Raw genomic sequence first — 12,098 nt, forward strand, 5'->3', positions numbered from 1 at the left:
GGGGAGAGGAAAAGGTTTGAGGACCTTGAGAGAATTATGTAACTTGCAAGAAACATCGTGATATTAATTGTGATGCTTAGTAAAACTACAACACAGGAAATATATCCTAGGGAAATAATCAAGCACTTAGGCTAAAAGCAGAATACTCTTTCCAAATCAGTCTGTACTTTATACAAGTGGATAAACAATAGAAACAGAATTAATTCATCATTATCATTGTCAGAGTTGACTTAGTATGTACTAGGCACTGTTTTAAGTGCTTTATGTAGTTAATTCATTTTGTCCTCCAACGGTTCTATAGGTTAGGTAAAATTACAGTCCCCATTTTACAGAAACAGAGGAGTTAAATAATTTGCCCATGTTCACGTCACTAGTAAAGTAACAGCTAGAATTTGAATTTAGATACTGTGTTATAAATATAAACTATAATTTCTGTAGTCTTCATTAATGTAAACTGGGGCTTATTAAATATCTTCCAAATTGCAGTGATTCCTGGTTTTGTGGATGTTAATAAAGACTTTTTGCTCTCTGATGAAATATAGATCTGTTGATTTCACAATTTACAATGGGAAAGGTTGAATTATGCTTCTGTTAGGTTCAAATATCTATTTAAGTTTCAGTCAAATTCTGCAAATGTACAAGTACTTAGCTACCCAGGTGCTATTTGGAAGGTACAATAATAAATACGGCAGTGTTTCTGTTACCCAAGAATTCATAATCTAAGAGGGACATATCCACATAACTCATGATACAGATAATGGTAATTCTAAAAGGAAAGTATAGTAAGAAACTAATGATATTTGCATTATTGCAAGGCTTCTTGGAGGAAGTAGTATATTAACTTTTAAAATGCTTGAGGTAGGGAGGGGCAGCTGGCTGGCTCAGTCAGTAGAGCATGCAACTCTTGAACTTGGGGTTATAAGTTCAAGGCCCATGTTGGGTGTAATGATTACTTAAAAGTAAAATTTTTTAAAGTAAAATGCTTGAGGTAGCGAGAAAATGAAAGATCCATAATGAAATTGCTTTGTCTGATAATGTAAAAGGTCCAACTAATTTGTTTGTACTTTTCATTACACAGGTTATAAGTCCTGAGAAGTATGACATAAAATGTGCTGTGTCTGAAGCGGCAATAATTTTGAATTCATGTGTGGAACCCAAAATGCAAGTCACTATCACCCTGACATCTCCAATTATTCGAGAGGAGAACATGAGGGAAGGAGGTTGGAAAGCCATTAAGCATTCTACTTTTCTATTAACTTTTTTTTTCATTTATCTACTCTTTTAAGATGGCATTAAGCCCTAGAAGGCAACATGCTGGCATTAAATACGAATTTGATAGATTTGACTTATAGCAACCAGTTTTGCTTAAGATCACTTCCCAGAAAGTAAATGTTTTTAGTAATGTACTTTCACATAAAACATTCATGGTGTTGTTGATTTTCTAATTTTTTTCTTTTCTTGCTAACCTCAGATTTCTGGAAAAAAAAAAAGTTCAAAATTATTCTTGCTGACATAGTGGACACATGAAAAAAATTAAAGAAATGTTGGTAGTAAGGGGCCACAAATTTAACTTCTATTAAGAAGTTCTTGTTCTTGCCTTGTCTTACAAAAAAGACAAGAGAGTTTCATAAATAAAATTGGTTTAATACTTGTAATGCTTATACTTTAAGAGGCATTGTTATAAGTGTAATCATGGATTTGGCTTGTCCTCAGGTAAATACTTCTAGTTCTCTGAGGTTGCTCTTTGGTTTGGAGAGTTTTAATAAATGCAGAGCATCCTAATGCACATAGATTTGGGCGTTTGATCCCAATATTATTATACTAGATATATTGAAAAATAAATGGTGTAGGTGTAGTTAGTAAGTTCTAGTACAATTCAGGGTTTTTAAACTTACTTTACAATTGTAGAATATGAAATCCTGCTGGTGCCAGCAATGTTGCTTTAGGGACTGTTCTATAACATTTTCAAAGCTTCGAAAGCTTTTAAGCCAAAAAGCATGGTCAGTGTCTGCCTTATGTTGGTTCTGTTGTTTTATGGGTCAGATAAAATTTACTTTGTTTCCTTTCATGTTGTTTTTGTACATCTTAACTTGTTGAGTATGGAGTTAGTCTACACTAATATTTCTTTGTGATAAAGGAGAAGAGAAAATACTATATATTGAATATTAAAATTAACTTGTCTAAAATAGCATGATTAGGCTCTTAGTTGTAGTCCCTTTAAATTTGTTTTTTTTTTTTTACAGCAAAACAATTTTTTTAAGGCACTGGGCTTTCCACAACCCAGGAAGAGAACACTTTATTTAAAATGTAGTCATTGGGAGACATGTCTCATATACTTCATATGTATACCATATCAGGGCTTGTATGTTGTAAAAGCTTTGCGTCTTAAAAATAAATGGGTTTTGTGAAAAGGATCTTTTCTATGAACATGAGTGTCCACTCAAGGTCTAGCTGTGGATATTGCTAGAAAAACAGTTCCTGAGTCAATCTGGTCAATTCATATGCAACATATGACCCTTAGGATTTGGGGGAAAAAATCTAATATGATATAAATAAAAGTTGCTATATTTAGGATGAAATTATATTCATATAACCATTTAACTATTTCAGAGCACATTTTATCTAATTATATTTAACTGTAGTTAAATTTGTGCAATATCAAGCCATTTTATTATGTTGCAAAAGTCTAAAGTTCATATCGCATTTGTGGTAGTCTTTGATAACCTATCCCTTCTAAAGGAAACAAAATTATATTTTTGTCTGACCCAGACTTGAGTTAGAATTACTGTTCTGGATTTCATAAATACTTTGGTGAGAGAAATGATCAGTCCAAAATTGGAAGATTTTACTTCAAGACACTGAGCTGAAAAGTTGGATGTGCAAAAACTGTAGAAACATTGATAGAGTGTTCCTTGCTGCAGATAACTGCAGTAAACTATGTCTTTAGCTTCATTATGAAGATTGCTTCTTTCTTGCTGCAGAATAACGGTATGTATTCTCTCTCACTGCAGCTCCCAATGCTCTGTGTCTTAAAATCACGTAAAGCCTATAGCTTGCTTTGGGGAGTTAGTCCAGAGGGTAAGGAAGGCTTTGCCGGAAGAGCAATTATAAATCTCAAGACTTGCGCAGTGTGGTAGCCTCTTTAACGGTCCTGGTTAATACCAAAAATTATCTTTAAATTACTTAAAAGAAATTATTAAATTGCCCAAATAACTGTTAAACGCATGACAGATCTATTTTATGGTACTGTGTTTGGCAGTTAAACATTAAGTTAACAGTTAATTGACTTGAAGCTTGAAATGTTCGAAATGCTCTAACCCTTGCTACAGAGTCTTTTCTGCAGCAAGACAAGTATTGTGTGTGTTTTTTTCCACCTGTAGCTTATCAGGCCCGGTCCAAAGCCTTCTAGCAGAGGGGATTGATTCCTGTCAGGGGTTGCTGCCAAGACATCGGAAGGATTTTTGACCAAGGTTTTCAAAAGCTCAGTGTCACACCTGCCATTTGATTAAGGAGGGATTTTTGGATGCAGAGTCTGGCATTTATTGTCCTTTGTGTGGCTGTTTTGTTTGTTTTGTCTTTGTCTATTTAGAATTGAGCAGTGTTCACACTAGTTTTTAAATGGTTGTGGGTGGATTATATATTTTATATAACCATGTTAATTTAAATTAATACATTCCCATTAACTTTTAATCATAAAGTAGTGTGGACACAGCATGTCTTCTAACTGGTGATTAACCCCTTAAAATTTATGAAATACATTTATGTAGGGTAAGAATTTGCCTTTTTTTTTTTTTAAATTAACTGAGTTTTGTTAACTGGGTATTAAGCAACAAGTATGACTTTTTTTGTTTTGTTTTGTTTTTAGTACAGTATACCTAAGGGGTTAATCCACTTGAAATATAAAATGGGTGCAAAAATCCACACTCTAAATTTAACAGAAACTTCCTACTTACAGCTCTTAATTTGTTTTTAAATTGCAATAGGTGTCTTGGCATCTTTGAAATTGTCATTAAAATTTTCAGAGTTATGAATGTGTGCTAAAAGAGAAATTTTCTTACATTTTGGAGGAAATTATAACATTGTAAAAATAACATTTAGAAATTCAGAAACTTTTTAGAAAGAGATTGCACATTGTCACCTATTTGCATTCTAGCTTTAACAAATAATGTAAATAAGGGGACATGGAAAGAGGGTCCTTCAGCAGTTCTGTAATCTTGCTTTGAGGAGTGGTTTCTTGTTTCTTTTTTTCTTTCTTTTTCCTTAGTTAGCTGTGCTTTCCTGTGTCCCTTTTCCTTATCTCAGAATAGCCCCATTTCTAATGGTCAGTATGTTTCTGACTTTAGTAGTAGGTCTTACAGGTTTTAGGATTATTTACTGTTTTTTTTTTAAATATTAAAACATTTTTTAATGTTTGCTTATTTTTGAGAGAGAGACTGAGTGCACGTAGGGGAGGGGCAGAGAGAGGAGACACAGAACCCAAAGCAGGCTACAGACTCTCAGCTGTCAGCACAGAGCCCGACACAGGGCTTGAACTCACTAACTGCGAGATCATGATCTAAGCCAAAGTCTAAGACATTTAACCAACTGAGCCACCCAGGCGCCCCACCCCGTTCACTGGTTTTTTTTAACACTAATATTTTGTCTTGACAGTTTCTTTTTAGCACTCAGATTCCTCTTTTAGTGTTAATTCTCAGAATGTGGCGTAATGTGACGTAGTGTTCTTGGATTATCTGTAAATCGCCCTTCTAACATGTCTTCTAAAAAAATCTGTATCTGATTATTTGAAGAGCAAGAATTAAGAACAGAAAGCCCATGCAGTGGAGAGACTTCTATACCATTTCTATATACCATTTCTTCTATACCATATGTGTTACCTATTCAGAATAAGAGCAAGTGTCTTTTTTTTTTTTTAATGTTTATTTATGAGGGAGAGAGTGGGGGAAGGGCAGAGAGAATCCCAAACAGACTGCGTGTTGTCAGTGCAGAGCCCGACACAAATCAAGCCATGAGATCATGACCTGAGCTGAAATCAAGAGTTGGATGCTTAACCGACTTAGCCACCCAGGCAACCCAGGACAAGTGTCTTTTAAGATAACTGAATGCTCATACAAAATATACAATTAAATAACTTACCTAAAGTGGCCCTGTACTTTTAAAACCAACTTTAACTTCTTTTATCATATATTTCTTTTGACCCATACTCCTTTGGTACCTTCAATGATTTATTAAATTATGTCTTTAAAAAAAAATTTTTTTTATCGTTTATTTTTTGAGAGAGAGACAGAGACAGAGTGTGAGCGGGGGAGGGGCAGTGACAAGGGAGACACAGAATCCAAAGCAGACTTCAGGCTTTGAGCTGTCGGCACAGAGCCCAATGCAGGGCTCAAACCCATGAACCCCAAGATCATGACCTGAGCCGAAGTCAGACGCTCAACCAACTGAGCCACCCACGTGCCCCTAAATTATATCTTAAGTACTGCATACATCTGATGCACTTAGCCAGAAGACTGTTAAATTCCAGAGACTACTTTCCTGGTATATGATTATACTGTATTTAGAAAATATTTATACTATTAAAATTACCCAAGAGCTATGAATTAGATTGACTTAGTTGCTATTTTGGCTAGTTTGATTAGCAGATATGCTGTTATTTTTATACACACTTTACAGATATGTATAGATGGATACATAGCTGGCCCTCCAGCTATCATGAATTAAAATTACCTTCTTGTCTCTAGTTTTCTCCTCAAGTTTTTAGATAGCTTATTTATGTTTTAATACAATAATCTAATTAAAATCAGTTATTACAATTTTAGACCATACATATTGTTTATAATCAAAGCATTCTGCTTACATTACTGCATCTCTTCCTTTCTGTACGTATTCTGTTTAATCATGCTGGTTCCTATCGCCCTTTTCCACTTTACCCATTGTTCCTCTACATTTATTCTTTGGAATATTTTATGGTAACCTTTTAAAAGAGCATTTCATATTCCCTTGAAGCTAAACTTTTCCTTGCAGGAGAGAAAGTATTGATCTCTTAGAAATGCTTATCTTTGACTCTTCATTTTTCTCTGATTATTACTATATTGATAAATCCATATTTATTATTAGTTCTTTGCTATATGAGCCCCAGAATGACATGACCATTTAGAATACTGAACAAACTTCATAGTTTATCATACACTCTTCATTTATTAAGGTGGATTTTTGTGTTCCCTCTTGTCTTGTCTTTGTGCTGGTGCCCTGTGTCCAGTAATCCTCCCTTTTTATTTTGGTGGGTAGGGTTTATATTTGGAGAAACTATTTATTATAAGAGTTTAAATTCTCCTTTTGATCTTCACATCGGATTATGTAAATTTGTTGAAAATAATTCTCTGGGTACATTAATGTGCCGGTAAACTCTCAAATGGCTCATGTGACACTGATGCTACTATAAGGAAGTGTCTTGCTCACCTGGTCAAACACCCATTCCTCACTGCATTTTGCCAATTCAATCCATTTTAGATGTAACCTCGGGTATGGTGAAAGACCCACCGGACGTCTTGGACAGGCAAAAATGCCTTGACGCTCTGGCTGCTCTACGCCACGCTAAGTGGTTCCAGGTTCGGAACATCATTTTACTTTTTTCTTGTAGCCTTATGAGAGAGTAGTTCAGTACAACATGTTTAACTGTGCTTAAACATTTCAAAAGCTTGCCCAAGCAATACTATTTTAAATTAAATCTCAGAAAATATGTTAACATAGAAAGCTGGGTATGAAGATCTGCATATTGCAGTTACTATTAATTTGACAATAACCTTAGGTTTTGGGGGTGTTTTGTAGTTTGGGTTTTTTTATTTTCATTTTTAATAGCTATATTTAAAGTTTACTTGTTTAGGAACATCACATGTTTGTGTATATATATTATATTCCATAAGGCTGCAGATTAACTTTTGCTTTAAATAATGGAATATGTGTTTAAAGCTTTGTGTATAGTTTTAAGATTTTTCCCCCTCTTTCTCTAAGTTAATAAGTGTAGGGAGTGAAAGGTGAGGAAGAAACTGTTTGGTTTAGTGACTTTGCAGTCATGCAAAGGCACAGAAGGGAAACCAAACAGATTTCCTTAACCTTTCAGTCCCTAGACAAACTTTTTAGCTCTTTACTTTTTCTTTTATTTCTAATGTAGGCAGATTTTTTTTAAGTTTACTGTTTTAAATGACACAGGTCAAGGTTCACAGGGGATCAAGAAATATTATTCTTGTATAATCTGTTTACTTTGACCTAAAATACCAGCTCTTAAATACTAACCCTGGCATAAAATACTGCTGTAAATGGCAGCTCATTGAATCCAATTTTAAGTGTGATTATTTTTGTTATATTTTTACCTGAGCTTCCATTGAACAGTGGTATTTTAACTTTTTTTCATCAAGGGATATTTTCAATATTTCTAAGATTAATTCACCTGGTTTTTGTGTTGCTCTTAAGGCTAGAGCTAATGGTCTGCAGTCCTGTGTGATTATCATACGTATTCTCCGGGACCTCTGTCAGCGAGTTCCAACTTGGTCTGATTTTCCAAGCTGGGTGAGTACTATGTAACTTCATGGTGTGAAAAATAAACATTTAGGAAATATTTCTGCAGTTTTTATAATCTTTTATATTTAGTCATCAACTTTATGTTCACTTGCTAAATATTTCTTTCCTTCTCTAGTGAGAAATCCTAGGGGTCATAGAATATCTAATTTTCTGAGATTTTACTATTTGAAGAATTGGACTTGATGTTTCTTTTTGTATCGCCCCCCCCTTTTGCCCTTCTCACAATGTTTATTTTTTAAAATAACAGCAATTATTAATTGGCTTTTACTTACATAAAGGTACAAAGTTTAAAAATAAGGTATTTATCTCCCTATGCCGTGTTCTGTTGACAACTGTTGACAGTTGTTTTAAAATAATGTGCAAAAATTTAAAATTTTAAGAATTCAGAAATCTGGGCTTTTCAAAAATGTGTAGAGTTAGGAAATTCAAATAATGCAGAAAGGCACCAAAAAGTGAAAGTCTAACACTTTCTTATGGGTTCTTCCAGGAAAAAAAAATGCATGCGTATGCATCATATATATTCCTGTTTTTATATACGTAGTACTAGTATCCCTTTGATGTTGGAGCTTTTTTGGTTCCTCAGTAGCAAGAATTCAGATAGAGAGGGGTTCATCCAAAAATATGACTGGACCTATTGATTCCAGAGTTGGTTAGTGAGAATTAAATAGCCAGGTTACTTTACTACTTCTTCTTTTTTTTTTTTTTTTTTTTTTTTTAATTTTTTTAACGTTTATTTATTTTTGAGAGAGGGAGAGAGACAGAGTGTGAGTGGAGGAGAAGCAGAGAGAGAGAGAGAGGGAGATAACAGAATCTGAAACAGGCTCCAGGCTCCGAGCTGTCAGCACATAGCCCGATGTGGGCTCACAAACTGCCAGATCATGACCTGAGCCAAAGTAGGATGCCCAACCAACTGAGCCACCCAGGCATCCGAACTTTTTTTTTTTTTTTAAGATTTTTTTAAAGTTTATTTATTTATTTTGAGAGAGAGAGAGAGAGAGAGAGAGTGCATGTGCATGTGGGGGGAGGGGCAGAAAGGGAGAGGGAGAGGGGGAATCCTAAGCAGGGTCCGCACCAACAGTGCAGAGCCCAACGTGGGGCCTGATCCCATGAACCGTGAAATCATGACCTGAGCCAACCAAGATCAAGAGTCAGATGTTCAACTGACCCAGGTGCCCCTGGGTTACTTTACTTCTGTAATTTTTTAAATAAACACAGGGGTGTTTATGCTATTTACATCATTCTGATTTTTCTTAACAAAATGCATCTTGAAACTCTTTGAGAAGGTCACAGTCAAATCTACCTTATTCTCTGCATTGACTACACGGTATTCCCTTTGTATGGATATGCCAAATTTTATTTAACCTGCATGCATTTGATAGACATTTTGGTTGTTTGCAGTGTTTTCCCATTAAATCTTCATTATATTGCTATCAAGCTTTTGTTGAGTACTATGTTCATGTGATAAATTGTTAGGGCTAGAATTCCAAGGTCAAAGAACATGTGCTAATCATTTATCAGAAAGTTGGATCATTGAAAACATCCAAAAACTGTTGGATTGATCATTTCCTTCACACCCTCACTAACTCTGGGATATCATCACATTTCTTAACAATATAATAAATACAAAATGGTGTCTCATTTTTTATTTACATTTTTTAGGGTCAGCTTCAGCTCAACTGGTTACTTCGCATGTGGTTATTTACATTTCTTTAAGTGAGTTGAGTGATTGCTGGCACTTGTAATTACTTTTTTCTTAATTTGCAGTTCCATTGTTACTCAACATTTTCTTAATAATTTATATCAACTCTTTTTTTTATAAGAAAATAGCCCTTATCTGTAACAAAAATTATTTTTTCCAGTTTTTTATCTATTTTTTAACTATATGATCATTTTTGCTGTATCAGAGTTTTAAAATTTTTGTAAATTCTAATCCATTGATCTTTTATGACTTCTGTGTTTTGTTTATTCTATTTATAAAATCCTCTTGTATTTTAGGTTATATATTATAGGGCGCCTAGGTAGCTCAGTCAGTTAAGCGTCAGACTCTTGATTTTATCTTAGGTCATGATCTCACAGTTCTCGAAGTCAAGCCCAAGGTCGGGCTGCACGCTGACAGGGTGGAACCTGCTTGAGATTCTCTTTCTTTCTCGCTCTCTGCCTCTCCCCCCCCATCAAAATAAATCAACTTTAATTTTTTTTTGAAAGATAGAGCATGTGCAGGGCAGGGGCAAAGAGAGGGAAACACAGAAACCTAAGCAAACTGCAAGGTCATGACCTGAACCGAAGTCGGATGCTCAACTGACTGAGCCACCCAGGCTCCCCTCGAAATAAATAAAAACTTAAAAAAAAGTTCACACATGCTTTTCTCTGAAGCCTCCCGCCGTCCTCCCCACAATCAAATTATATTTTGGGGCACCTGGTGGCTCAGTCGGTTGAGCATCCAGCTCGATTTCAGCTCAGGTCTGTTCTCACAGTTCATGGGTTTGAGCCCCCATCGGGCTCCCATTGGCAGGTATAGAACCTGCTTGGGATTCTCTCTGTCCCTCCCCCACTCACGCTTGCTCTCTCAAATAAACTTTTAAAAAATTATGTTTTCCACAAGTGTGTATTACATATTTTTTTAATACATAACAAAAGCTTTGAGAAAGCTATATATCAACTTAAAATTAAAGCACTTATCTCTGAGGAGTAAGAGAAAGGGGTGATTATAATAGAGATCTGTAATGTTTAATTTTACCAGGACAAAATATACATATATGACTTAACACAATTAAAAATAATTTTAAATAAATAATCATTTAAAATCATAAGTGGATTTAGCTAAATGTTTTTTCAGACCAATTGCCAATTATTCCAGTACGATTTAACAATTTAACAGTGAAATCTGTTATCCCAACCCCCAGTTTGAAATACCACCATTATTCATAAACCAGTGGTTCTCATGCAGGGGCAGTTTTGCCCTCCAGGAGACATTTTTCTTCATCAGTAGTACTGAGGTTGAGAAACTGTCCTAAACCAGAGTTCCTTTTTTTGTGGGTCCATTTTGGCAGTTGTCTTTTATTACTCAGTCTGTTTTGTTTTCTTCTATAGTACTAAACTCTTTAACTATTAAAGCTTCAGAGTATGTTTAAAAAAAATTTTTTTTTAATGTTTACCTGTTTATGAGAGAGAACATGAGCAGGAAAGGGGGGTGCAGAGGATCCAAAGCAGGCTCTGTGCTGACAGCGGTGATCCCTATTGGCTCTAACCCACAAACCGTGAGATCATAACCTGAGCCGAAATCACACACTCAAGAGACTGAGCACCCAGGCTATTCTCTGCCCCCATTTTATTTCTGCCCCTCATTGTAAACATCGTCTTGCACAGGAGAATTTCTCTGGCTTTTCTTTTATGTTTGTTTTTCCAAATGAACTTTACTACAGCTTTGTTCAGTTTCTCCAAAGTTCTCATGATGTTTTTTAAGTAGTACTTCACTGAATCAATAAATTAGTTTGGGGAATATCACTTTTATAATACTGACTCTTCTTGGCTGAGAGTATGTGATATCCTGCTTGCTGAAGTTAATTTTACATACCTGCTCAGATTTGAATAGGTTGTATGCATGTTAAATTTTGGTTTGGGTTGTTTGTTTGTACCTACATATTTAATCTTTTAGAGGTTTTTTTTTTTCCTCCCCCCTTCACATTTTATTTTCCGGTTGTTGTATATATAAAAGCTATTAACTTTCGGTATTAATTTTGCAACCTGCCACTTGACTGCATTCCTTTATTTGTAATATTTTTTTTCATATGATATTCTTGGGTTTTCTAATCTTAGAAACATAACTATAAATGATATTTTGCCTTCTTTCTCTTTTCTAATTTAATTGATACTTGTAGAATAAATAGGGAATATAATAATACTTCACATGTATGCTATGTTCATACATGCATTGAAAATGCTTCTGGGAAAAAGGAAAAAAGTGCTTCTAGGTGTGAAATGTACTAATTAACATGATGATTAGCCTTTTATTGTAGAGCATGTGACTATTGATCTTGGGGTTATAAGTTCAAGCCCCACTATTGGGCATGGAACTTAGATGAAAAAAAAAAAGTAAAGAGGGGCACCTGGGTGGCTCAGTAGGTTAAGCGTCTGACTCTTGATCTCAGTTCTGGGTTGTTAGTTCAGGCCTCACATTGGGCTCCCCACTGGGCATGAAGCCTACTTAAAAACAAAAAGTAAATAAAAAAAAGAAGAAGCAGGAATGGAAATTGAACTTTACCAGATAATTTTTCAGGGTTTATTGACCTAAATGTATAGTTTTTCTCCTTTCAGTCTGTTCAATATTGTATATAATACAAATAAATTATCTCATATTGAGCTAGCTTTGCATTCCAGGGGTGATTCTTATATATATGAGAATATTAATGAACTATTAAATTCTGTTTGCTGATGGTCTGTTTAGGATTTTTTTTGGTGATAAAATTTTTTTCTAGTTTTATTTTTATCCTTGTTTTCAGATTTAGAATAAAGAATGCACTAAT

General features: G+C 34.8%; 1 protein-coding gene across 5 annotated transcripts in view; it reads left to right on the plus strand.

Moving 5' to 3' along the window:
- The window catches only part of ZFR (zinc finger RNA binding protein), an 85,961-nt gene that overhangs the window by 49,798 nt on the left and 24,065 nt on the right, over positions 1 to 12,098 (plus strand). For 4 of the 5 annotated variants that reach the window (XM_045441158.1, XM_045441149.1, XM_045441180.1 and 1 more), the window contains 3 exons: positions 1,079 to 1,220; positions 6,508 to 6,605; positions 7,468 to 7,563. In XM_045441158.1, the coding sequence (XP_045297114.1) occupies positions 1,079 to 1,220; positions 6,508 to 6,605; positions 7,468 to 7,563 (336 nt within the window). Of the gene's footprint in view, positions 1 to 1,078; positions 1,221 to 6,507; positions 6,606 to 7,467; positions 7,564 to 12,098 lie in introns of those variants that run through there. The other variant, XM_045441169.1, reaches the window with a different exon arrangement.

Source organism: Leopardus geoffroyi, chromosome A1 (genome assembly GCF_018350155.1).
Source record: "Leopardus geoffroyi isolate Oge1 chromosome A1, O.geoffroyi_Oge1_pat1.0, whole genome shotgun sequence".
Classification (NCBI taxonomy): domain Eukaryota; kingdom Metazoa; phylum Chordata; class Mammalia; order Carnivora; family Felidae; genus Leopardus; species Leopardus geoffroyi.